A 27524-nucleotide genomic window follows, 5' to 3' on the forward strand; every position below is an offset into this window, starting at 1 on the left:
ATATTATTATCTGGATTGGTTCATAAATGAAAATTTAACTTGTCCCATTTCCTTATTCTGATTTTTTGTGTGCATGAAATTTAATAAATCTTTGTTATTTAAAGAACTTATAAGAAAGTGAACTTTTCTGAAGTTTAACCTTTCAATTTCACCATGTTCACTGAAAAAACTAGTATAACAGACAGAAACTAGAAAAAAATGTGCTCACTTGGTGTTACGCCTGCTTCCCTACCCAGAAATTGTATAGATACCCATATGTGATTTAAGCATTCAGAAAGAAAAATAGAAGAGGAGGTGCACAATGGCATCGTGTAATAAAGAATCTGCGAAAGTTTCATCAAATTCACTTCAGCAGTTTCAAAGGAGTTGCAAATCATAAGATTGCCCCCCTTTGGACACAAATGACAAAGTCCATATTTGCATCAGGAACCCCCAAAAGTCATTCAGATTGGAGGTGCACAATGGCATCATGAAATTAAGAATCTGTGAAAGTTTCATCAAATTCCATTCAGCAGTCTCAGACGAGTTGTAGATTAGAACAGAAGATTGATGAACAGACAAACAGACAGACTCACAAATGGACAGACACCCTGATCACTATATAACACCTGCTTTTCAAGTGGGGGTATAAGAAACTCAACAAGACAAGAATGAAGAATGACAATTTTATTGCCCTATGGACAACATACAATAAACAACAAAATAACTGCATGCTTATTAGTAAGAAGTAACCATTTCATTATAAAAATTAAACTTAAATGGAGAGTAGATGAATTTTAACCTTATAGATGTGAAGAAAGAAACAGGAACTTGTAATGCATCAGAAACTATCATGTCTAATGAACTTAAATAAGACTCCTGCAATTTGAAGCAAAATTTACCAGTATTTTGATCTTTTTCTCTTTCATGTTCTATTCATTACTTTACAGCATTGTGTCTTAGCTATATTTGAAAACTGCTTTCTTTTTTATCATAACTTGAAAAAAAAATTCTGTTCTTTCTTTTTTTTCTATATAATAGAACCTTTCAATTTGAAAAAAAAAACCCTCCTGTTTTTGTCCGACTTGGTTTTAGTTAACTTTAAATTCCTTTGGTATTGGTATTTTCTGTTTCTAGTTTGGTAGAATACTTCAGGTGGAAATGGTTACTTCATATTAAGTTAAAAAGCTTTGTAGAAAATAAATGTTTTATTAATTTTGGCAGTGTAATACTTTACACTTCAAAAATCAAAACAACAAAGTCTGGTCCCTAACCTCTAAAAAGAAACAAAAATAGAAAAAAATGTAAGAATGAGCAAGATTATTTTAAGCCATCTATAAATCTCATTAGTGCTGGTACAAATCAATCTTCAAACTCACTCTCCTTTCATGTCTACTCACAGAAAATTCCATAAAGCACAGACTATTTTCTTCAAGAAATGGGGGGGGGGCTGGGATTTTATATTGAGTTATGAAGTTTTTTCAACAGAAGCCGGAGTTAAAAATTTTTATTTGAAAATCAACATTTTTAAGTATTGGGGGAAACATTACATCCAATATTTTTTCTGTTCCTGGCTGAGTAAAAGTTTTTTTGGCTAAATTTTGAATTTTTTTTTTTCAAAATAATCCCAGCTCCCCTCAGTATAAAAAATGGTTGGTGCATCATATTATTATTAATAAATCTTTGTTATTTAATCAAATACATAAAAAGTATAAATAAAAAAAAAAACATGAAGCTGTACACATGTTAGTACTAAGTAGTATATCCCCACTTGTACAGTGATTTGATATATAACAGCAACCAAAATCAATCACAATGTACTGTTGGTATGTTTCATCTCAATAAAGCCACACACCAAATGGAGCAAAGATTTTTGTGACCAAAATTTTCTCTTATAACTCCAAAAACCAACAAGACAGGAATTTGACCTCTGACATGAACTTTTAAAAATCACTGACAAGGTATGCCTTATCTAAATTAAGCCAGACACCGAATTCAAAATAAATCCATTCATTTAGAGTTAAGATAATTTTGATGAAATTTGTATTGATTGATGGAATGATGAACTGACAAGGTGATTACAATACAACATCCACTCGTTGAGTGGGGTTATAAGTTTCTGAACAATTCATAATAGGAGTATGGTTAATTTTAAAATGTATTCACATTGACCCCCGCCGCAACCTCAACAAGACATCCTCCTTTAACAAGTAACAACATAAAAAAAAGTGCTGGCACTGAAGATTTAGTTATAATTAGATTGCAGCATAAACCATTTAAAAACTATGTACATCAATGAACTTTTATTCTTACAAAAACAACATTTATCACAGATATAAAGTAGTACAGTGCAACAAAAAATAGCTCCTTTAAGGCCTCTTATATGCGGTTTAAGAATGTAACATGTAAGGCCAAAATAAATGATATGTCTGGATCCTGCTACTACCAACGCTAGTTTAATGCCTTCTCTAAACATTGTATGGCCATTTTGACTCAAGCACCTTTAAAGTCAAGATTGTTTCCCCATTAACCTATTGTAAAATGTTTTTGAAAAATGAAATAATTTCCCTACCTACCAATCTACCCTATTTTTTTCTTGATGGGAGCAGGAAACAAGACTAAATATTTGTTTTGGCCTAAGTTATGGATACAAAAAGAAATACTTCTACTTTCTTAATCTCATTTTTTTATTTTTTTCAATTTTTATGCAGTAAGAGAAAGTCTTCTACAAGTATGTTTCCTTAGTTGCAAAATCTTTTCAGCTTAAGAGGGTGTCCATGCAATAACCAGGTAGTGGTTGCACATGACCAATTTTGTTTTCAAAAAATTTTCTTCCATTTCATATCTCAAATCCACCCTTTCTCAAAATTGAATGTTGGTTTTTGATTAACTGCAATAGGTAAAGAGAAAAAAAATACATAAAAAGCATTGAAATACATTTGAAAAAAGAGAGATAACTCATAATTTTTGCACAAAATTTGGTTGCTAAATTAGGGAACTTTAAAATTGTTTTCTGAGCCATCCATAATAATTTTTATTATTTGACATACATGTGATATAAACATTACATAGGAACAAAATATTCAGTGGGATAAAATTCACCATGTGCCAACCATATCATAAAGTCTGCCTGAATTTTACATGGACAATCTCTTAAACAGTCATCTTTCAGAATTGAAAATATTTTTTACTTAAGTCAATAAGACAAGAACAATTACAACAGTTATAACTAATGAAAGTTGATTTGATCATATCATAAACCTCAGCACTGCAATTTTTAAAAGTGAAAAAGGGCCATAATTCCAGAACAGTTAATGCAGCACATGTACAAATGTATATGCTATAACTGAACCTGACTTGCTTTAAGGATGCTGTTTGTGTCGTCTAAATTTCTTGTTTTAAAGTTTGAAAAAATATGTCAACTACTGATAGTTCTTTTCTTTTTTTAAATACCAAATGGAAACCAATATCTTGTCATGTAGGGGCATATAAATCCGATTTTGTGTTGTTTAAATTTCTTGTTATTCTAAAGCAAACAATAGCAGTTAAGTACCAGTCCACATAAAATTCAGACACTACCAATGGTAAAGTGATTCATGGTGTAAAAAAAACCCACCAAATTAACAATGCTTTTTCAGTCTACAAATGCTATACTTTCACATAACAATAATTATTTCTACATTTAAATCTGCACTTTTTTAGAAAATCATACATTCATCTCCCACTACAATCAACAAAATGAAACCAAATCAAGAACGATAACTATTTCACAGTTTGAAATTCATGTACAATATATATAATATTTATCTCAAAAGGCAACAACCAAATGAAAAATGAAGGCCGATTATGTGATCAGTAAATGTTTCTGAACAAGAATAAAACTGAATTTCGTGGGTTTTTGGCATTGTCACCTTCTGTCTGATTTTTAGAAAGACTGATACTTAAATAAACCAATGCATGTATCAAAACAAAAACAAAAGATGTTGTATAAGTATAGAATCTACAACAATCTAACAAGTTGATATTGGAATTTCTCACATCGAGTAAAGTACATTCTACAGTTTTGATCGTAAGGCTTGCCAAGCTATTCAAACTATAAAATTTATTTTAGATGTGAGAAATTCATAATCAACAAGCTCTGAGTGTAGATTCTGTTTCTCCAATGCCCTAAAAACGTCAAAAATACCCAAAAAGAGCGCGAAACGTTACGATTTGTAAAAAACATGTTGACGTCACACGAATGCAAACATTCCAAACAAAAGAAAGGTTTTCAAAGGTTTTTCACTTCAAATCTTCCAGAGTCCCTTCATAATTCTTATTTAAGATAAGAAAACACCAAAATTATCTCATTTAACTGAAATATAATTACAATGGCAATCAAGGCAATTCAAGATGGAGTCCAAGACTATCGATTTCTAAGCCAATTGAACTCTGAGAACAAAAAAGTCACTAGTGATGAGAACATGTTTTTCCACACCGGTCAAGCGGTATGAAAATTGAAGCAAAATTAGCGAAAAGATAATTAAATGTCAGGGTATTTTTGTAGTGTATTGCATCAATGTCAAAAACTCTCATAAAAAACAAGTAGCAACAAAAGCAAAGAGATACAACTGTAGTAAAAATAAGCATATATTGTATTTATAAGCCATGCTCACAATCTGTCTGAATTACTTTTTCCAGTTACGCTGTCCACTGTGTGATTTGTTCAAGTTGAACCACAGATTCATGTTCCATAATTGGTCTGTTACAAAGTGATTTATTACAAGTGACATACCAGACAAACTGGAAGTAGAATTTGTCAAAGCCAGTTTGTACTAGTAAGACAGAAAAAAAAACAGCCAAGTGGGTAACTACATTTTGCTTCTATTGAAATGAAGGTAAAAAAATCATTAGTGTAGCATCAACTTAATATGTATTTTCTTTTAAATTGAGCATGGGCTCAATTATGCCCTATTTTTGTTCTTCAACCTGTTTCAAATACAGACTGTAGTTTTAAACAACTAACTAATATTAAATACCATCCAATACAAGATTCAATAGTTCTTAGTATGATATTTAACTATAGGGGTATGTTCTGTTTATTTCAAATTCAGCCCTGAAAATTTGTCAGTTTAACACAAAAATATGGAAATAAATCTTTCAGTCAAACAACAGGGCTGAAATCTGATATAAATGAATATACCACTTTCAATTAATAAAGTATGTAAAATCGTAAAACTATATATTTTACATTTCTCCTTTGTACTCAATATATATTCACTAACAGTTCTCCTTTGTACTCAATATATATCTACTAACAGTTCTCCCTTTTACTCACTATATATTTAATACCAACGCTCCCTTTTACTCACTATATATTTACTACCAACGCTCCCTTTTACTCACTATATATTTACTATCAATATTGCCTTTCAATCAGAAACTGTGACTAGATTTTAACATGGAGGCAAATCGCTTTGACTTTTAGTCAGTTTACTGAGACTTTTTCTCTGTACAAAACTGGAACAAGATGGGAAAACATAGGTAAAATTGGAGATGTTGAAGTAGTATGAATCGCTGAAGTAAAATGTTTTGAAAAATATGGAACCTGTTCAGACTGACTAAAAAACATAATGATTTTTATAACACAAGATATCAGACATTATTTCTTTTTCTGAATACCTTGTGCCTACAAACTGTTCAGAAAGTATTCTTGCCTAGGAAATGGCAAAAGCAATATTTGCCTTTTTGCAGATTTTGGCAATGAATTCACTCCTTCATTTGGAAAATGCTTATCATTTTTACACAATTTTATTTTTCTCAGTGGAATTTGGTCTACTTCCAAAGGATAACTTCTCCTAGACAAATGTCATCTTTTTTATGATTTTAACATATTAAGAACTAGTAATCAAAATAGAGCCACTTCTGGTATTAACATTGAAGACAATGTTATCTTACAAACCAGCACCAATATTTACTTCACAAAATATATCACAAAAAATGTACTTTCATGCATTCAATCTCTTTCCATATACTAATCTTTTCCTTAGTTACAAATTAACTAAAGATATCAGGATTACTCAAGAAAATGGAACATTTTTTGCAATGAAACAGGATTTCTTACACATGATTGTCACATGACGATACAAACACTACTTCGTAGTTCTTTTACATTGGATCTGTACAGCATCACATGATGAAAATATAAAACAATAATAATACCAAATCACATTTAAATGGTTTTTGTTCCGTTCTAAGAGTTTGATTTTCAGTTCAAGGGTCTCTTAGTGTAGCACTTGACTCATATCCCAAATCTGTTGAGAAATAAATGATAAGTAAATTGATAAGCAACTTTTAAATACAATATTGTTCAGTATTTGTCAATTCACTTCAGGTGAAACTAAAAATACTGTGAGCAAGCTTACAAAAAGAATATCCCCCCCTTCAAATACAGTTGAATGTTTAACCTGTAAGCTCAACTCTCTTTCTTTGCAGTCCCCTGAAAGTAAGTATATTCCTTAAGCAGTTAAGGAGTTGCATTTATGAGTTTTTAAGGTGTAAAATCCTTTATTTGGATTATCTCCCTTGAGAGCCCCCAAACAGTAATTATATTCCTTTGTGCACATCTACATAATATGTAAAACGTATATACTCATGAATTACATGTATTTTTGTGATAGTAATGCCTTGAATTACCATTATATATAATGCTAAAACTGGCGCACTACACAATACATTGAATTACTTAAAAAAAAATGTAATGCATAGCAATGCAGTACCATTACACATTAGCATTACCCCATGCCTGCTACATATGATGCTCAACCTTCCTAAAGAGTTTCACTGAAATCCCTTGAGTGGTTTAGGAGTTGCACTAACTCGATTTTAACAAGTAAAACCCTAAAGTTGGATCATCCCCCTTAAGAATCTGATAGTAACAATATTCCTTCATGCACATCTACATAGGATGCCAATCTACCTAATAATTTTTATCAAAATTCCTTGAGCAGTATAGGAGGAGTTGTGCTTACAAGGTTTTAACATGTAAAACCTTTAAGTAGGATTACCCCCCTTAGGAATCACTGACATTAACAGTGTTCCTTCATGCATTCATGTTTAAGCCACCCTACTTAAATAAGAAAATGCTAAACCTCCAGCCCTTCAAGTTTTACTAATCTGATATTAACTATAATTAATACCAGCATTAAGTAATAAAATACTTCTTCAATTCACATCTACTACAGTTTTCCATATGGGTTATTTTACTTTGTCACATTTGTACATGTAAAAAAAAATACTTCACAGTTTTACAGTTTAAGATTTCTCTTCCAGCATCATAGCTCAATTCTAATGAACAAACCATACAATTACCTTAACAACTCTATCCTTTCCAACAGTTATAAGTCTTTTTCTGGTTTCTTCTAAAAACATGTACTGTATAGGATGCTTCATGTCATGAAATGTAGCAAGTGGAGCTTTTCTGTAAATAAATATAGATAAAATATTTACTTTTTTGCAGTTTACTTATTAAAATGATAAGCAAATTGAACACCATACAACAATAATATCAAATTTACCCTACCATTGCACCTAGTCCATACTCCGTTTGTTTGGAGTGTAGTTTTTTTCTTTATGTTAAATTTGACCCTACCACTGCGATTGGTTCATGCTCACTAGTTTTTCATATGTGGCCTCTTGTTCCTGGTCTAAGTTTGATTTGGGAGTTTAAGATGGTTATCTTAAGGATGTTGACTGTTTAAAAAGGGTTGTGAAATCTTTTAAGATCTTTCATGCTAGAACACTATAAGTACATGGGTCAGTGAGCTCATTTTTGAGATATAAGTATTTGAAAATTTGGTGAATAAAGGGTTTCTCTTGATTCCATAAAAACTCCCTAAATAACACTTTTAGATGTGCTTAATGAAATTATGAAAAGAAAAGTGGGGGTCAGTGGGCAAAAGTATTAATGCTAAGAAATTGATAAAACCAGAAAATTGGACAAAAATGGCAGAAAATGAGCAGTGAATATATTTTAGTCAATTTACAGTTTTACAATAGCATTTAATTTTCGCTTTTAGTCAGACTTAATCGTTCAATTTTGAAATTTGAATACAGTACAACTAAAGTTTCTTTGACTTGCAAATACACAGATACATGTAGTAGCCTTCAGTCAAGGTAATACAAGTATGTCATATGACTTGTTAGCCTTTTCTCATTTATGTTCTTTTTTTTTGCATTAAAATACTTACTCTTCAGGAGAAATATTACCATAGCAGTCATCACACACTCTCACATCATACTCAAATCCTAGTATAGGTAATCTGGTTTTCTTCTCACTACATTTGTTACACACAGCCTTCCCACACTTTCTACAATGGTGCTGGAAAAAAGATGAGGTATTTAAAGATTGAGGTGTAAACGTAACAAGATCAGTGCTCTGGCTCCCCACCTCAAAATTTAACTTTTCATTTAGACCTTAACCTTTGACCTACTGACCCCTAATCAATACCTTCATTCCATGTCCTTAAACCCTGAACTTGTATAAGTTAATTGATATTCATGAAGGCTTATAGAAGTTATGTTTCAGCTGAAAGTATGTGTGATTTTGAACTGACCTCAAAAACAGGTTCTCTAAAGGCTGCATAAATTTCATAGACATCAATGGAGGCTCACAATTATGCTATGGACACTATATTTCAGACAGATTGAAAGTGAAATTTTAGAGTTTCCACTTTTGTTTAAGTTGTGGGACTGAAGAATTGTAACAAAAGTTGCCAGGAATAATAGTGTTCCTGAATTCTAGGAATGATTTTTTCATAGTATTTAAAGGATGCTTAATATGTCATCTGAAAGCATATATACTTGATACAGAAGAATATCATCCTGCTCAGTACTATAAGAAGTTTTAAGTTTGTGATCATTCAATCAAGAACTTAATATTCTGTCACACATGTTGATAAATACTAGTAAATACCTATATCATTCCATTCACATCCAGATAACATTTACATAAAACCCTGGTATATAGTGGACCTTCCTAAGGGTGACATGCTACGTACTTGTATACTGTGGAAGTATTATAGTTCATGTGGTGCCAATTTTTTGTGGTTTTCATGGATTTGCAAACAACGAACTTAAGATCCCAGCGAATGGAAATTTCACATTCCATTGTATGACAGTGTTGTCAAATCAACAAATTTATGAATCAATGAAACGGCCTTTTTTCCTTAAACCACAAAAACTATTCCATGAATAAATGTCTTTTTACAGTATGAAAGGTTCACTAAACACATATACACAACTGTATATGCATTTCTATTAAACAAATATACTGACTATGTGGAATATTTATTGCAGACAATATATACTTAAGGTTAGACTAACCTGTCGCACACCCATAGTTTTTGTTTCCCATATTCTTCTGACATTCCAGAAGAAAGGGGCTTCACATTTCTGACAAACATCACTTTCTTCCCAACCAGGGGTCTACAATAGAATTGACATAATGATATATTATTTATACCTTAAGACTGCTTACTGTAAATATATTAATTTTTGCGGTTGTTAATTTTGGTGGATTCTGTCAAGTGAACATATTTGGGATCATCAATTTTTGCAGTTTAATAAAATGATTAGGCCATAGCAACAAATTACCTCGACTCTCATTCCCACCCGACCCAATTTTTCATGCCCACCCCAATTTTTTTTTAATTTTCAAAATGTATTATAACAATACCCAACTCAAAGTTGGAAAAATCTAGTAAATAGATATCTAAGATCGTTCCGTCAGTAGGCTACGGGTATGTCTCCAAAATCCAATCTTTAGTTTTGATTATTGTTTATATTGGTGTCTTCGTCGAGGTCCACGTCGGAATCTAATCGGTAAAGCGCTTTAACCTACGACGATTTAACGCAGTGTCAATTTATAGAAGACATGTGGTGACTTAATAATGTCAATCACTGATTATTTTGTGCTAAACAAAAAGCTAAACACGGGTGAAGATTCTATGAAAACATGTAAAAAAATGCTGTTCATATTTGGAATTGCCCCATACTTGTAATTTTTCCCGATATTTGTTGTGATTTGTGCAGACGAGTGCAGGAATTTTTAGTGTTGATAACAAGTCAACACGTGAAACAGACATTACAGAATTTGAATATGATTTAAGGGACAACCATTTGATTCGTCAGGGAGGGGGAGTTTGGGTAAAAATATTCTGGCAACCCTAAGTTTGAAAAGAACATGTCTGGTCTTTGCTGACAAGAATATGAAAAAAATATTGGCTCAGAGATTCAACACTGCTAGAGATTATAATAGAAAATAAATACATTGTAATGTTTAAAAAATTCTGTCCATCTAAAAGTCAACCAGACTTAAACTGCCAGCCTTGTTCTTTATCAGAAGCAAAGAATTTCTTATCAGACTATGATTTTTAGACCAACATTTCACAATAAGACACATGCAATTGCTCTACATGTCACAGTATTAATTAGGCAATAAACAACAACAAAGTTTAATTTTATTATGAAAATAATCAGCACTAGGAACCACCACATGTTATGGAATTTCACTTTATAAATGTTCAGTTTTGTTCCTATGCTTTTATTTGCATGTATTAGTGTTCAAATTTTGTAACAAGTAAATAAAAGCCTGAGAACAAAATATGACATTTATCAAAATTTCATATAAAATGGCATAGTTTTAAACAGTCAACAAAGTTTATCAGCATTAGTCTTGAAATGGATCTGGTGGGAATCATGGGGAGCTCCTAGATTTCAGGGTTTTGAGACTAAATCAGTTATGATTCATCATATATCTTGATCTCAAATTCATATATTTTAAACAAAACTGAAGCAAATATTGCAGACTTAATCCCATATTTTCAAGTCAAAATTTAAATCTCAAAAAGGCTAACATCCAGGAGCTTCTGGGGGCAAAGCCCCCCCAACCCCCCATCAAGGCATTGCCCTGGACCCACTGGGCCCCCAGACCCCTTGCCAAATTTATTTGATACCTCCTACTTTCTGTAAAGTACCTCCTGCCTGAAAAATTAATGAAACCCCTGCATGTCTTGATGACATCATTGATAATAATCGTCACTTAGTAACTTCCAGTTTGTAAATCATAGTTTTTTGCTGATATTTCTTTGAAATATGGTTCAAAATTGATGAGAAATGGTTGGTATGTAGCAGTAGTGACACATGCACTTTGATAAAGCTTTTTGGGTACATTTGATAAAATTAATCACCAGGCATAAAACAACAACGCTTGCTTTTCGGCACAAGTGACAGTTACTGTAGGTAAAATAAAAAATAAAATTTGTCCCCCATCCATTTTTTTTCTCAAAAAGTTGGATGAGAAACTAGGAATTGTTTTTATTGTGGCCTTTGCATTATACTGCGTCAAATCACAACCCACAAAATCAATCTCAGCCTACCTATAGTGGCACTGCACAATTTCACTGAGATCCATATAATTTTTCATAACTTATTGTCAGGACATAAAACATGCATGTTTTTTTCTGCCCCCTCCTTGCCCCTAATTCCTAAATGATTCCAGTAACAACCTTTAAATTAAATTTTTATTCAGATCCTTACTTTTATTAAAATCATTGTCTAGAAATTGGACAATGTTGATGATGCATTCAAATACAAATGTTGGATTTGTGTGTCTCAGTATCTAAACACATCTTTAAATCTAAAATTTGACAGGAAATTATCTGCAGTGGCGTAACTATTGAGTTCAACCTAAACAACAAAGACTTCTTGTTGAACATTTTTTAAAAACTAATGCACTAGGGTTTGACCTTAACTAACTTGGTCCTAACCTCTTGTCTGTCGATGTCCATGTTCCATATCCCAAGTATACAGTCCTCTGAACCAGTAAGTAACTGTTTACATCCGCCAGCATATGCCAAACCTAATACTTTATCCCTAGAAATAAAATATATACTAGAGTTATATTTCATCATATTGCCTACTTTTCTTACTGCATAATATTTCCTAGCTATGGCTACAACCTTGATGCTAAAAAATATTGTTATTTTCCAATGACAATGTTACATTGTGATGTTGCCAATAAACATAAAAATGCCAGTTGACAGAACATCATATCTTGTCCTATCAGGCTTACTGTCAATACTCTGTTATCGCAGAGATATGTCTCACCTGTCGCACATGGATGTAGTTATTCAAAACTTGACTGATGGTGGCAGTGCAAATAATTTTATATACAATTTTATATATTATGGACAGTATATAATACCATTTCAACTATTTGACACCATCAAAATTGGACAGGTTTATTATTTACATTTATGAAACTGTAACTAAAAGATAATCTCAAAGCCAATGGACAGTGACTACTGGAGCATATGCACAAAATGGATATAGATTTGTGGTCAAGTGATTCTAATGCAACAGCAGAAATAGACTATATGACTGACCTAACATAAGAAGTTCATATCAAACTGACCCAATCAGAAAATTAAATAAGAAAATCTTAACGTGAATTTTAAAAATTTCTAAGTCAATAGACCATGATTGCAGGGGCATATGCACAAAATGGATACAGACTCGTGGTAAAGTGATGCTAATGCTATTACATACCAAACATGACTTACACAGGCAATATTATATCACATGATTTTCACATGAATTTCACATGATTTTTGCATGAATTGAGCTAAGTGTTCATGTGAAATTTGGGTGAATCAAGCTTTCACATGAATCGTTTACATGAATTTCATGTGAAGCTTGATTAATATGAATTCCATGAAAAAAATATTCACCTCTTTAGCATAAATTGTTCGTAGCAATCTGACCTAATCAGAAACTTGACATGAAAATCTTAATGTGGACGCTGGAAACACAATACCTTAGTCTTGCCTTTAAAGACAAAAAAAAGGCACTGTCAACTAAGTTTTAGTGCATAAAATCTGTTTTATCAGCTCGCAAAAGAATGTCAGCATAATTGTCATTTTAAGTACATGTAATGTTAATAAATTTCAAGTTTTTGTGGAAAGAATAAACAAGAAATCTCTGAAATAACTATCATGGTTCAGTATTCTAATACATGTATGACCAATCTCATTAACATGTACAGTTGTATGTTTTTTTATTAAACTATGTTACCTACTGCCAAAAATGCAAACATTTAAATGGTGAAATGACAAACAGCAAAATAAAAGTAGCTAAATGTTGCACTTCAGATGTTGGAAGGAGTAGATGGTATCATGCATTGCTCATATGCTTTAAAACAAATAAATCACAAATCAAAAAAATCCTAATTAAAAACATATTGAGATTTTTTACACCTTGAGGCTGTACAGGGTACTGAAGGTGTAAACAATCTCCATATCTATAGATATAAATGCATGTGATGGATTTATCCCCAGTATTAGCCTAATAATGTCCATTTTATACTCAAGAGGCCAAAAATGAAGCCACTTACTAGGAATTTTTTCTACTGAATTTAGATTGATACTGTTACAAATTTGAGAAAATCGAGTTGTTTTTACTTATTTGTAGGGGACTACCTTTGGTAGAACTATACAGGTAATGAAAATACAAGGTTTTACAGCTGTTTCTATTTAATTTTACAACTTTGATTTTGGTGCCATTTTTCACTGTCAATGCTGTCATAATTACATGACATCGTTTAAGATGATTTGTAGATAAGGGAGATAAATATGCAAACTTTTCGCAGACAAAGCAAAAACACCACATCTACTGTAAGAACAGATTTAAGTAAAGGAATTTGGAAACTGATTTCTCATTTTGCTAGAAAATATTCCAAGCATTTTTTTCTTCCACCCATAAGACAACATTAAAAGTAAATCTCTCTGATATCTTTAAAGTGGATGCTGTGCTAAAAAGGGTGTGATGTTCCACAGGGAAATGATAAGTATATGGCCAAGCAACATCCAGGTAACTGGGATTTGCAAAGACATGCTCCTGGCCAATCAAATTCCTGGCAATTCACTAGTATGGGAATAATAACTTTCACAAAATGATGATCTTAGAGCATACAAAAGACCAATCAATAAACAACTCAAAAGGAGAGCAGAAAGACCCTTTTTAATACAATCTACATGTATTTCACATAAGTTACATAAGTATGAGAAAGAAAAATTATAAATACCAAATAGTCAAAACACACTCACCTGTGACCTTGTAATTCAAAAGCTGTCCCCTTTCTTCCTCCAATATCCCAAACAATAGCAGAGTTATCAAAACTTCCAGAAAAAAGCCAGCTTCTATGTATATCCCATGCTAAACTGCGTACACTGCCTTGAAAATCGTTAACAAACATGAAGGTCAACTAAGTCAAGAAAACCAAATCATCATTTCCAAGTAATTTGAAATGACAAAAGTAATCTTTGGTAAACCAATATAGTTTTTCATGTTTTGATTCATCATAAAGAAATACTAATTCGGTGAAAGTTTCATTTATTGTACCCATAAAAAAAACTTTAATCTTCTTTCTAGTACATTATGTACCATATTGCAAAAAATATGCAAGCACCTCATACATTGTATATTTGTACATGTGTTGAGAGATAGATTGTTCAAGATACATGTAACTACCACAATCAGTGGGGTAACATTACCAAGAGTTAACTAACCCTCATTTTTACCACAAACAAGATAAAAATGCTGGGCTTGTGCAATAAGACATTTATATTTTAAACTAATTAAGAAACACTTACCTGAGTGACCTTTTAATGTGACAATCAAATCAAAATTAGAATTACTGATCTTCAGCACAGAAATTTGCCCTGAAAAATCCCCGACAAAAGCATACTTAGACTGTTCATCAAATCTACAAATCTGTTAAGGGAATATGAAATAGCTCAACTACACATTACCAATAGATGGAACTGTGAACTAATTTTGCTTTATGCTGTTCAGAAGTTAACATTTAAACTCAAGTGTCCCATTTACTGGAATATGCCAATGAACATTAAAGGATTGTAGATCATAGTCTATTAATACAAAAAAAGGCAAATTATTGTCATGATGGGTATACCAACACTTGTATTTTAGTAACTTGACATCCCACATCAAAATTACTTACAAAATATGCCAAACATATAAAGCAAGAAGCTCCCAGGAACCTGAATTTCTTACCTGGTTAAATTTTGTTTTTCAATGGCAATAAATTTTACAAGAAGTTGTCAAACAATTTTGACTCAAGAAGACTTTGGTAGGACTTATCATAGGGATCATTACATGGCTTAACAGATTAAATGAAAATTTGACCACAGATAGATCTCATCATGCTGAACACTTTTACCCTATGTCAGAATTTGGCTAAACCTAATGGTTTTTTAGATATATGCAAAAAACTACTGTCTGACCCCTGTGTTCTATTTTTAGTAATGGCGATCAAGTTTTTTGACGGATAAAAAATCTAAACACAAATTCTGTGCAAGATACACCAAGAAATATTCATACCAAGTTTGATTCCAATTGGTCCAGTAGGGTAGGAGGAGAAGATTTTTGAAAGAAATAACATTAAAAATAGCAAAAAAAAAAACGTTGAAAAAGGGCAATAACTCTTTTTATAGCTTGACAGATTAAAATGAAAATTTGACCACTGATAGATCTCATCGTGCGGAACACTTTTACCAAGTTAGAATTTGGTTAAACCTAATGGTTTTGGAGATAAATCCAACAACTATAAGTTGACCCGTATGTTTTATTTTTAGTAACAGCGGCCATGATTTTTGACAGATCAAAAATCAAAACATAACTTTTGGGCAAGATACCTTAAGGAACATTCATACCAAGTTTGGTTCTAATTGGTCAAGTAGTGTCAGAGGAGAAGATTTTTGAAAGAAATAATATTAAAAATAGCAAAAAAAGGTCGAAAAAGTGAAATAAGACCTTAATGGCCTGACAGATTTAAATGAAAATTTGACCACAGATAGATCTCATTATGCTGAGCACTTTTACCCTGTCAGAATTTGGCTAAACCTAATGATTTTGAAGAGATATGTGAAAAACTACAGTCTAACCCCTGTGTTCTATTTATAGTAATGGCGGCCATGTTTTCTGACGGATCAAAAATCTAAATAAAAATTTTGTGGAAGATACCCTAAGGAACATATGTGCAAATTTTCATATAATTCCGCTCAGCAGTTTCAGAGAAGATTTTTTAAAAGTTGTTAACGGACGAAGACAGGTGCCAATTGATGGAAATACATATACCAAATTTGAAATGAATCCAAAGACTGGCAGCAAAAATTTGGACAGATGAAATGATGGACAGACAGGATGATTCCAATATACCACTGCAAACATTGGGAGTCAAAATATTGATAAATGAAATGATGGACAGACAGGACAGGGTGATTCCAATATACCACTAAATCATTGAGTGGAGGTATATTAACTTTTTTCAATTCATAAAAGGATACTCTACACATAAACACCATGCTGATACTTGGTATCCACCTAACCGTCTTCCAGTTTCAGAGCAATGCCACTGGAAATATTTATCTCTGCTACAACTTAACACCCATTCACAATTCAAAGAAAATTTAACACAGTTCACTCTGGCTTGATGTGCTGAAAAATGATTAAAAAATTACTCTTCTTAAATTATATTTATCAGAAAATGAAAAAAAAACAAATCTAAGAACTGCAATACATACAAAAGCAGCTTGCCAAACATTTAAAAGGGTTTTTTTGTGTAATAGACCCTTTCTCAATACCCAGTATTGCTGTTACTGAAAGGAGGGCATTAAGTGTGCAAATGCTATTTCCTGTTTGGTCATATGCAGACATCAAACCATGGAAAACTGTACATACACACTCTATTCCCACATCGAACTAACCACTCTCCATTAAGATACTACTGTTTTTTTTTCTGTTAGAGAAAGTGTCTTTTTGTGTATGGGTTTGTATCATTTAATTTATTTCATATTTCTATTTATTTTTCTTAGTTCTAAGCTAACATGATATTCTTTTTGTTTGAAATCTACAGTACATGTACATCTAGAAATCATTCTAAGTCAGCTGATTCAAAAATGATTTGCTGAAATTTAGATCTTTATCAATGTAGTAACACTTGTATTCCAAAACAGTTTTGGAAGGGTGTTTTAATGGGTTTTATAAGCACCCTACCCTTTCTGTCAATTTTCTCTAAAAAGATGTCAATTCTTGCATCATAAGCCTTTGAATTTGCCTGGAACATGCTAGAGTGTCCTTTTAAGATCTGGATTATCTGCCCTTTTCAAAAGCTGTAAGGAAAACTAGGCACTGAATGGTAAAGCCTTACTATGGAACTTCTTGAAATACACTTACCAAGATAATCTCTCATTTGAGTAATTTTGTTATAATCTTCTGACAGAAGAAATTCCTGAGGAAAAATAACAATGATAGTAAAATACTAATAATAATCTTAATGATATAAACTGCAGTTAATTTATTGCAAAGAATTTGTTAGCAACAAAATAACCATACTAAAAGGATTATCAACATTAAACAAGCATCCAAATATGAATTGTGACATAACAGTTATCATAGTAACTTTTAATGTTCTACCACTGTTTGTAAAGAACATATTTATAAAGCAGTTGCATCTTTTAAAAGAAACTTACAGATATTGTTCCATTGCTAAGCCCAACAAATAGTCTTCTAGTTTCTCCATTGTATGTGAGTGATGCTGCCTCAGCTAAAATTAAATCAAGGATTTAACGTTTTAATGTTTAATCAATATTTCTGTATATATAAAAAGAGCCTTTTCTATATAACTCCTTACAAAAAATACTGCAAATTCAGAAAATCTTACATGTGTATATGCATTTATTACTTGTACAGGTAGAGTGAGAAATAGTAGCCTGCCTGCCAGGCCGAGTTTGGCTATTTTTTGGCAGGGCTGACAAATTTTAACAAAAATCTATATAGCCATATAGTAAATATATTGAAATATTGTATTCAGGACTGGATAGAATTTGAGTGATTTTCCTACCCTGATACAGGGGTATAGTGACCTTTTTTTAACAAAGCAAGATTTTCAAGCATTTGCAACATCAAAAGAAATCAAGATTCAGTACACATGTAAACACTTCATAAATGAAAGTCATAAAAATTGTGATTAAAACTTGTCATATTTCTCATTATACTGTAATAAAAAAAATGCATCAATATCAAAATTGACAGGTAATACCTGTAGTTCTGATATATTGATTCAATGTGTATTTCACAAAATACATACATAATTTACTACCAGGTACATATATTTTCAAAACAGGACAGTGTGATGAATACAAGACGAATGTTTGTGCATATATTTTAGAGTATAATGGGCATTAATCTGTTCACGTCTGTACATGAGAAAAACTTACCAGGCATTGTATGGCATATACTAGGCCAATATTGCCCTGTATCTCTTTTCAGCCATACCCTCAGTGTCCTGTAAAATGAAACAAATAATGAGTATATTCTTTTATACAGGTTTCCTACCCTGTTGTGAACATGTCGTGAAAATTTTAGCTTACAGACTTATTATCATATTTTTGTGTTAAAATGATGATTAACCAGAAAAAAAATTATTTACAATCTCTAACAACATGTAAAATGACATCACGAGGTATCGTTTTATGCCATTTCTAATAATTTCTTACGAAATTTGGAAGTTGGTAAGAGGTTTTTAATTTTCGACATACATGTACAAGTCACGGGTTTTGACAAACTAAATACAATACAGCTGATAAATGCCAGGCATACCTCTGATACATGGCATACTTAGCACAATTCTTAGAAGTTTATCTCCGTTATTTCTAATATACAACTCATTAATTAATTGAAAGTAACTTTTGGTATCTCAGGTTAATTTTACCTGTTCACCTAGACAGGTACAAGTAGCTAAGTTTAATAGGTAAAACTCATTGAGTTATGATTAGTATTATATGACACAAAACACTTGAAGTAATTAATATGATGGTTTATCATAAGGGCAACAACAAAATTGAAAACTTTAGTCTTATAAAAATACATGTTAATCTATATATTTTCATTATGTTGAGACTGGTTATCCCTTTAATAAAATCGTCCATAAAATGCAAAAAGTTGTTATTTTCCTCTTCTTCCAATGCAGAAAAATGCTTTTATTTATTCAATTTCAAAGGGGAAAAGTGATAAGCGAGTTAAAATGTTACAAATGTCACAATTTTTTTTTGGCAAATTAGTACTCAAAATGAAATTGATAAGGTAGACTAGAATAAAATTTAAAAAAAATGAATTTACATAAAACAACAATAATAATACATAAATGAAGGCAAATGCATCAGTTTTAGGTTTTCAAATTCAGAGAGTTTTAACTGATATATTTTTTGCTTTTTTTTTTAAGTACAAGCCAAAGATTAAAAAAAAAAAATTCACTAAAGCAGTTGACTACATTTTCATATGTTCTTAAAATCGACTATAATACCTTATTTTTCACACTTAAGATGAAGTACAGCAAATATTTTTTTCTTCTCAAGTGTTAAAACTTGAGATTTTTTTTCAAAAGCAATATTAGATTTCTTTTTGTAAAAATGCTATATTTCATGAAATAATTACATAGTGGACACACAATAAAGTAACATAAATTTATATATTATGACATGCAAATTAGTGAATATAGCATCACAAATGAGATTGGCGAACTCTCCTATAAAGTGGTGTAATGGGAGAGCATGATCTGACTCACAAAATCATACGCCGCCACCAAGGATCGAACCCTAGACTGCTTCGTGAAAAGCCAGTAACAAACAGATTTGGCCAAAGATTAATCCTTTAGCCAATTAACTGGCCATTAAAATCTCACTACCTACTACAATGCAGGTAGGCCGTCCTGCCACATTTCCCCCACCTTAAGAGTCTTCGTACCACAAACCACTCTAACACTAGCTCGTATGCTAACCAAACCCCATGGGTTTTTTAGTTGGGTGCCATATGTAATGGGAGAGCATGATTTGACTCACAAAATTATACTCCGCCACCAAGGATCAAACCTTAGACTGCTCAATGACAAGCCAGCGACAAACCGATTTAAGAATTAATCCTTTAGCCAAGTCAATTAACCGGCTATTAAAATCTCACTACCTACTACAACGCAGGTAGGCCACCCTGCCACAGTAGTAGCACCTGATGTTAGAAGTTTTTAATTTGCCGTCAGGTTCATTCTGAGTGATCAGACTGGCAGGCTTTGTGTTTTTATGACCTTTTCCACATACTGTCAACCTGGTTGCAAATATCAATTACAAATACACTGCATTACAAGGCTTCACCTTTATGAACCTAGATTTTGAATTGGCCAGTGTTAAGAAAACAAAAAGAAATTTATATACAACCACAGACCAGGTTCCTGAGAACTATAATTAAGCAGCCGCAGGTTGCTTAGTTTTAAAACAGCTGATTCCAAGCTTATTGAATACAAAAAAAATATGGAAAACGATAGTGAAAATAAAACATATGTTATTTAAATACAAAATAAAATAAAAAAAGTTTTAAAAAATATGATGAACAGATGACATTATTTTGGAGGCGTGATGATGGAGATGCTGGTACCGAGCTTCCGGATTGGTCAAACCATGAAAATGACATATCGGGCACCTGCCAATTTCAAACGTTTTCTTACTTGTCATCGCTGACCGTAACAACCCCATCTTCCCTCGGGATAACAACTGCCATATTGACATCATCATTGAAGCCCTCTAATTTACTAATTAATACTGGTTTTCTTGTATTCCCTTGTTTATTCTGTGACTTAATTTCTGCTGCCATTTTGTTATCATCACGTGACAGCTCACTTTCTATTTATAAAATTGAAAATATACTCCCCGACCCAATGCCGGTTTGTTTAGAACTTATTTCCGATGTTTGTATTTAGCAATCGCAGGAGCTTGCTCCCACTCTCAAATGTGCAGCCCCACTGGTATAAAGACGTAATCCAGGAACAAAGACCATACAGGGAAAACATAAACACACAAAAAAAGAACATAAAATAACCAAAATAATACAATGAAAGTATTAACAAAAGTAAATGAGCAAATCGGGCTCAACTGAAAAATGGCAGCATACCATGTGCACCGATAGGGTAAGCGTCCTCTGCTTTTCAAGAAACACCAGCCGATTTGCGCATAAAAAGTCAACTCCGGGGTAGATGAAAGAGGAAAGAAAAACTGACACATTGAACAAGAGTAATCAAGGGAACCAAGGTTATAGCGGTAATCAAAAGAATGTAATCCAGGGACAAAGACCAGACATGGAAAACAGACATACACAACAAAGAACATAAAGTAACTAAAATAATACATACAAAGTAACAAAAGCAAATGAGCAACTCGAACTCCACTAAAAACTGGGAGCATGGACCAGGTGCACCGGTAGGGTAAGCGTCCTCTGCTTTTCTAAAAAGTCAAGTCCGGGGTAGACAAACGAGGAAATGAAAACTATGACCCGTTGAATAAATCAGTTTTCATGGCGCAGATGGATGCACCATAACGATCCACGAGTTCATGATGACGACCATAAAACTTCTATAGTGATGACTTCAATCTTGGAGCAACATAACCCTATTCCAAAAGCCTAAAATTGTAAGAAGTCCAGTGCGGTACAAAAAGTCTGGGTATTTACGGCATATGAATTGTGATATGAAAACTCAATACGCAGGTGTTGAAGGGATGTTGCCACAGATGAAAGAATTGTTGACAATACGAAATGAAAAGTCATCGCGTTTGTCAGTTTAGTTTGGTCAATATTTTGTCCTTACCATCGATCTGTAAGAGTAGGCAAATATGTGCGACGGACTTCATAATGTCTATAGTATCCTTTCTCTCGATCTGAGTTTTTGGGGATAGAATTGTTTAACGATAATACGTCATATATATAATGGAAACTGATATTAATGGATCTAGCTATAAACGATGGTCCTTCTTTCGGATCAGATCAGCTATAAAGTCAGCCTCGTCACAGTGAAGGAATAGGTCAGCAAGTAGAGGAGCACAATCTGTTCCCATTGGAATGCCAACCGTTTGTTGAAAAACGCGTTCACCTCACTGGACAAATACGTTGTCGATAAAAAAAATCCAGCATTTTGAAAACATCTCCTGTATCTTTGGCTTACGCAACAGTTCGTCAATCGGCTAATTATAAGATCGGCGAACTTCGAGTGAGTCCAAAATGGTACGAACTCAAGCGAAGCGATGTGCTCTAAAATCGGATGATTTCGTTACCGTGATGACCTGAATGTTTCTCAATCAATACAACTGACAACCTCTGAATCGGAGACAAGGAGTTTCTCAGCTATACATAAAGTTCAATGTTAACCGATCATTTCATAATTTAATGTAAACTTCCCGCTCTTATACAAGTAAAAAAAAAACATGTAGAACACATGTGTTTGGTATTTAAGGGGTCATTTTGATCTCGTATTCAGATCAAATTAGAAATAAAGGTTCTATGGCATCTATCTGCATCATAAGGTAATGTAGTAATATATAGTACAGTACTGAAATTACGAGTGCAGGAAGCTGCTAATAATTAATTTTAGCGACTTTTGAAAAAACGAAACCCAAAATTGCAAATGAAAATTCAGTTCAGTAGGTTACCAAAAAAAAAAAAAAAGAAAAAAGAAAATCCTTGATATTAAGGGTCCATATTCTGAAGATTTATATTCCACATTAGATGTGTGCATGCATTACTCGATTTTAAAAGATAAATGTTTACGCTAAATTCTGAAAGATGCAGGACCTTTACATGTCTTAACGCTGTATATCGAGATTAGTTGGAAAGGGTGATTTTTGACCGTCAAATACAGAATACAATAACCAACCAAATGGATAAATAAACAAACAAAACAATTAAAACCACAACACACAAAAAAACATACTTTGGTATTTTAAGGTTTTAACTCTGTTATACATATACGAAGAAGGATTATGTATTATTTTCTCTGGATAGTACTCGAAATAGATAAGCCCTGTGTAGTTTAGATGTTGCTGAATTAAAAAAAAATGTCTTCCTCGTCTTTAAGCCTGAAAACATCGTCTGTTGTAAAATATTTGCAACGCTTATTGTCGGGTTTTATGCATTAAAACTTAAGCCAACATAAATTCATATCGCATCGCTTACGGTTTTCCATCAACGTCGGAAACCATAACAAGACCGAAAGCGATGCGAGATCGGCTTTTGAGAGTGTCCCTGTAAAAAGCACGCAGATTCTATGATATTAATCACAGGCTCTTGGGACCAGGATTTTTTTTTTCTGGATCTAAAAAATATCATCAAATCATTTTGTTTCCAGATTTGAGTTATTAAGTGTGTTCTCTGACACGTCCGCTAGCTACGACCAGGATTTTTTTTTTCTGGATCTAAAAAATATCATCAAATCATTTTGTTTCCAGATTTGAGTTATTAAGTGTGTTCTCTGACACGTCCGCTAGCTACTTAAATAATTCTGATCCCAAGGGCCTGTGATATTAATGGCACAAGGTAAATTTTATCTCACTGATTTTTTTTTGTTCCAATGTAATGTATATACACAGTGCGCAGGCACGCATTTGGGGTGTGGATACCGGGGATACAAAATCGAAGCGGTGCGGACACAGGAATGCTGACTTTTAAGTCCTGGTTTAAAAAAACAAATGAGACACAGACGCAGGTTTTCGATTACTTCTAGCAAAGACATATGTAGATGATGAGCTATTCTGCAAAAGTAAGTAATTACCTAATAAAGTATTACTTACTTTTGCAGAATAGCTCACCAACCGTATGATATTCCCTTGCTCGAAGTAATCGGAAACCTGCGAGATCGTAATGAGAGAGAATTCATTTGCATATCCAAAGGATTCTGTAAACTAATTTGCGTACAAAATTGACTTCTGTGACACAAAATTGCATTTAGTCTCACAAAAATGACTTTTGTTATTTAATTTCCATACCAGGTAACAAATGCAAATTTTCTATGCAAATAAGATAATATTTGCATACCAATTTGACAAAATTGAATTTTGTCATGACAAAAATGAATTTTGTCTATATAATTGAATTTTGTCATGACAAAAAGTAATTTTGTCATTACAAAATTGAAGTGATCATAAAACAAGTCTTTATAACATAGTTTTGTACAATAAAAATGATTTTGTAATGACGGAATTCAATTTTGTGTACACAAAATTGATTTTGATTACAAAAAGATTAAGTCCAATTCGGCGCCCCGTAGCTTTCACCACGAGGAACACAATGTAACTTACGGTTGAAAATCATGGAGTTCCGTGAAAAATTTACTTGTTCAAATAACTATCTTATTTTTTAAACAAAGACATAAAAGTCTACTTTCCTGTGTCCGTACCGCCTCGATTTTGTATCCCCGATATCCACGTTTCAATACCCCCAAATGTGAGCCTGTTCACGGTAGTATATCATGTTTGCCAAATAGTATGAAGTTTGTTGTAATTAAATCGCCAATGAATGTCTCAGAAAATTATTTTAAAGATCCCTAACAAAGCAACAAAATTTTGCTAAAATTAAAGAGTTATCCCCCTTTTTTCAATGAATTTCGGTGCTTTCTATGTAATTTATATCTCTTAAACCGTTGCAGTTCATCAAAAACCAACATCCAAATATGAGGATACATTCGTGATATGAAATGGGTGAAAATTATTCAGTGAAAACAAAATATGTCGTGTGTCACCCACTACCTGGTTCTTGTATGGAATCCCTATTAATAAGATTGTTATAAATCATGCATATGGGCATCCTACATGATTCACTTATCGGGCCAAACGTATGTGAATTCACACAGCTGTCATTCAGAAGCTACTTTTACATGATGAGATATTGCTGTATACTAATCCTTGTCGTGTTCCTGGGTGTAAGCAGTGGAGGTAGGACAATTATTTTCTTTTAAAAATCGTCATTAGTAAAAAATATTTTGAGCAAGGTGCTCTTAAGGCACTGACCATTTTATTAGCGACGGGGGAATTTAAGTTTATTGTGGCGAGAAAAAAAAACTCAACCATTGAAAAAAATTAATTAAAAATATTGCCGTAACTTAGGAAGGCATATTAAAAAAATCGGTTACTGCTGAAATATTAGTAAAAAAATAGGGCTTGCGCGAAAAAAAAATCTTATCCGACATCAAATGTCAGTCCCCTTCCCCCATAAGGGTAAAACTGGTCGGTGCATCTATCAATACAGACATCTGACCAAAATTCGGGTTCTTTACAAATAAGACATTTTGCAGCATTAAATGTTTATTAAATCACACATTAATCTTATGGGTCCAATTTTATAATACAAACGGTATATATACATGTATATATGACACAAAAGGTACACGACATAAATGTTCATTTGATATTTGTTGTCAAGTTTTAAGATTTGATTATTCTGACAAGCCAACCCGTACTAGATCCACTGGGGGCCTGTAGGCGCAGTGAATAGTGGGGACTGTCTTTAGTCACAATGGAGTAATATCTTTGAACAAAAAAAGCATTACTTTTTAGTTCTAAGTGATACAGCAGAAATCCCAGGATTCTAAAATATAAACTCGTGTCATTTTTATACGTTAACTTAATTTTGTGTGTGTCTTAATTATGACCTTTTGTTAAGTGATTTGTCCCTTCGACTGGACTATAGGCCGTGAATGTATTCTTCAAGCTCGCGGATATACTCATCTAGGAATCGAACTTAAATCAAAAACTGAATTCGAGTGAAAGAACAAATAACTCGTGTCGAAAAGGAAGAAATTGCTTCTTTTTGAATTGGTGGTATAATGTCGGAAATGACAAACCAAAAGTGTCTATTGACTTATACAAATCTGTTGTCCTTCCTTCCACTCTACATGACTGTGAAGTATGGAACAACTTAAAAACAAACGAGATAGCCTCTTTAAACCGTTTGCAACACTATATCATCAAATGTATTTTGAAAGTAAAAGACACCAACCCGTTCCGACGTGTGTGAGAAAAGGGGGGTGTTTATATTCAGTTAAATATTGAATCATATATTTTTATTCTGTCCACGGCTGAGTAAAAAAACATTTGATTAAATTTGGAATAATTTTATTTGTTTCAAAATAATCCCACCCCCTTTCAGTATAAAAACAGTCGGCGCCTTACGCTATAAGGCACAGAAAGGGTATAAAATAACAACAGATTTTAATCAGATTGGTTTATTCGTGTTCTTTGTTGTGTTTTTCGTTATCTCCTGATTAAACAGGAACTCATTCCCCCAGATTGTGTTCTTTTTGAAAAAAAACGGTTTTAATAAGTCAACTATATAAATTAGTTCTACAGTGTATATTGCAAATTCTATTATTAACTTATTGCTAACAGCAAATCTATAAATGTTACGTAACTGGCATACCTGTCTTATCATTGACACATATCACAAGTAAGACTTAAATTGGTCTAAAGTTTTAAGAGGGTATCCATACAAGTATTTTGATAGTCTACTATAAAGATCCTTGGTCCACGGAAGAGTCACAGGCAGCTGGTGGTATATGCCAAATTTTGTTTTCAAAAACATTTTATCCATTTGAGGTCATTAACTCATGTTGTCTAGAAAATGGATGTTGTTGTTTTGTTATTCACTGAAATGATAAAATTACATAGAAAGCACTACAAAATTAAAAATAAGGGGAGATAGCTATTTGTTCTTAATTAAGTGGATTTGTTAGGGAAAGTCATTCACTATCACTGTTCCTTCTGTCATCATATTGAGTTTAATATTAAATTGGAACAAAAAATTGATGGGATAAAAATATCATAGGATCTGTCTGGTTTCTACATGGACAGTCTCTTAATAGTAAATCAGATCTATTACACTGCACATTTCAAAATGACTTTACAATTTGTTTGTTTGCTATTCTTAAAATTGTTAGGTTGTAGCCATCTTGGATTTTTAATTTTTTTTATATGTCCAATAGGAGTAATTATATTGGTCTACTTTTGCCAATGGCCCTGATTAGCAGTAGTGAAGCACAACGTTTTGTAGTTTTTAAGCCACATTTGTTAAACAAAAACACTCTATTTTTTATATTCCAGAGACACCACAGCCAGAAGGTTGCCAACCTGTGCTATGCAGAATGTATTGTCAGTATGGTTTTAAAACCAATCCTGATACTGGATGCCAATTCTGTGCATGTAATGACATACCAATTGTTCGTCGGTCTGAATAAGACTAGCTTATCACGGCACAGTTATTGAAAAAGTTAATAAAACACTGATTTCAGAAAATTCTTGTTAGAAAGCTTATGATTTTTATCAGCATCAAATTTCTCAACCTTTCTATGTCAACTTTTTTTCTACCTAAACTCATTTTTTATGATTAATAACAACTGTTAACTAGAAATACTGATAGCAAGCTCATAAAGCAAATACCCCTAGATTGAGTGGATTTATATAAAGAAATCTCAGTTGGACTTATCATTTTTGGAGTCTATATTCTTTTATGTACAGCTATGTATGATGCCCAGCCCTCCTATTTAGTAAAGTTTCATCAAAATTCCTTAAGCTATTAAATAGGAGGAGTTGTGCTTACAAGAAATGTGGAAGGACAGACAGAGA

At 32.6% G+C, this 27524-nt stretch overlaps 2 protein-coding genes and 1 long non-coding RNA gene across 3 annotated transcripts in view; 1 reads left to right on the forward strand and 2 right to left on the reverse strand.

Moving 5' to 3' along the window:
* Positions 1–651: 651 nt before the first annotated feature.
* LOC148625464 (WD repeat and FYVE domain-containing protein 2-like) lies at positions 652–20778 on the reverse strand. The gene is made up of 12 exons (XM_088569028.1): positions 20591–20778; positions 18315–18382; positions 17568–17641; positions 17272–17326; positions 16383–16533; positions 14670–14782; positions 14124–14250; positions 11787–11892; positions 9343–9444; positions 8208–8338; positions 7330–7438; positions 652–6272 (listed from the first exon to the last, which is right to left on the reverse strand). The coding sequence occupies exons 1-12, from the start codon at positions 20734–20736 to the stop codon at positions 6243–6245; spliced, it is 1212 nt and encodes a 403-aa protein (XP_088425154.1). The 5' UTR covers positions 20737–20778; the 3' UTR covers positions 652–6242.
* Positions 20779–24652: 3874 nt separating this feature from the next.
* On the forward strand, positions 24653–27194 carry LOC148625465 (uncharacterized). Its single transcript, XR_015919927.1, has 2 exons — positions 24653–24839; positions 27003–27194. It is a non-coding gene; the product is annotated as an uncharacterized LOC148625465 (long non-coding RNA).
* The window catches only part of LOC148625466 (uncharacterized), a 29784-nt gene continuing 27450 nt past the window's right edge, over positions 25191–27524 (reverse strand). Inside the window, exon 11 of the mRNA XM_088569030.1 lies at positions 25191–26548. Within this exon, the coding sequence (XP_088425156.1) occupies positions 26542–26548 (7 nt within the window). The 3' untranslated portion in view covers positions 25191–26541. The remainder of the gene's footprint in view (positions 26549–27524) is intronic.

This window comes from Perna viridis, chromosome 2 (genome assembly GCF_037379345.1).
Source record: "Perna viridis isolate PV_CMFRI_1.1 ecotype Kerala chromosome 2, ASM3737934v1, whole genome shotgun sequence".
Taxonomy (NCBI): Eukaryota; Metazoa; Mollusca; class Bivalvia; order Mytilida; family Mytilidae; genus Perna; species Perna viridis.

Bases quoted from the DNA above. Each gene is read 5' to 3' on its own strand.
- LOC148625464 (XM_088569028.1), bottom strand. From the start codon at position 20,736: ATGGCAGCAGAAATTAAGTCACAGAATAAACAAGGGAATACAAGAAAA. The intron at 18,383-20,590 runs GTAAGAAAACGT...TTCATTTTACAG, and splicing joins GTTACGGTCAGCGATGACAA to GACACTGAGGGTATGGCTGA. The intron at 11,893-14,123 runs GTGAGTGTGTTT...TTTTATTTCTAG, and splicing joins TTTGAATTACAAGGTCACAG to GGATAAAGTATTAGGTTTGG.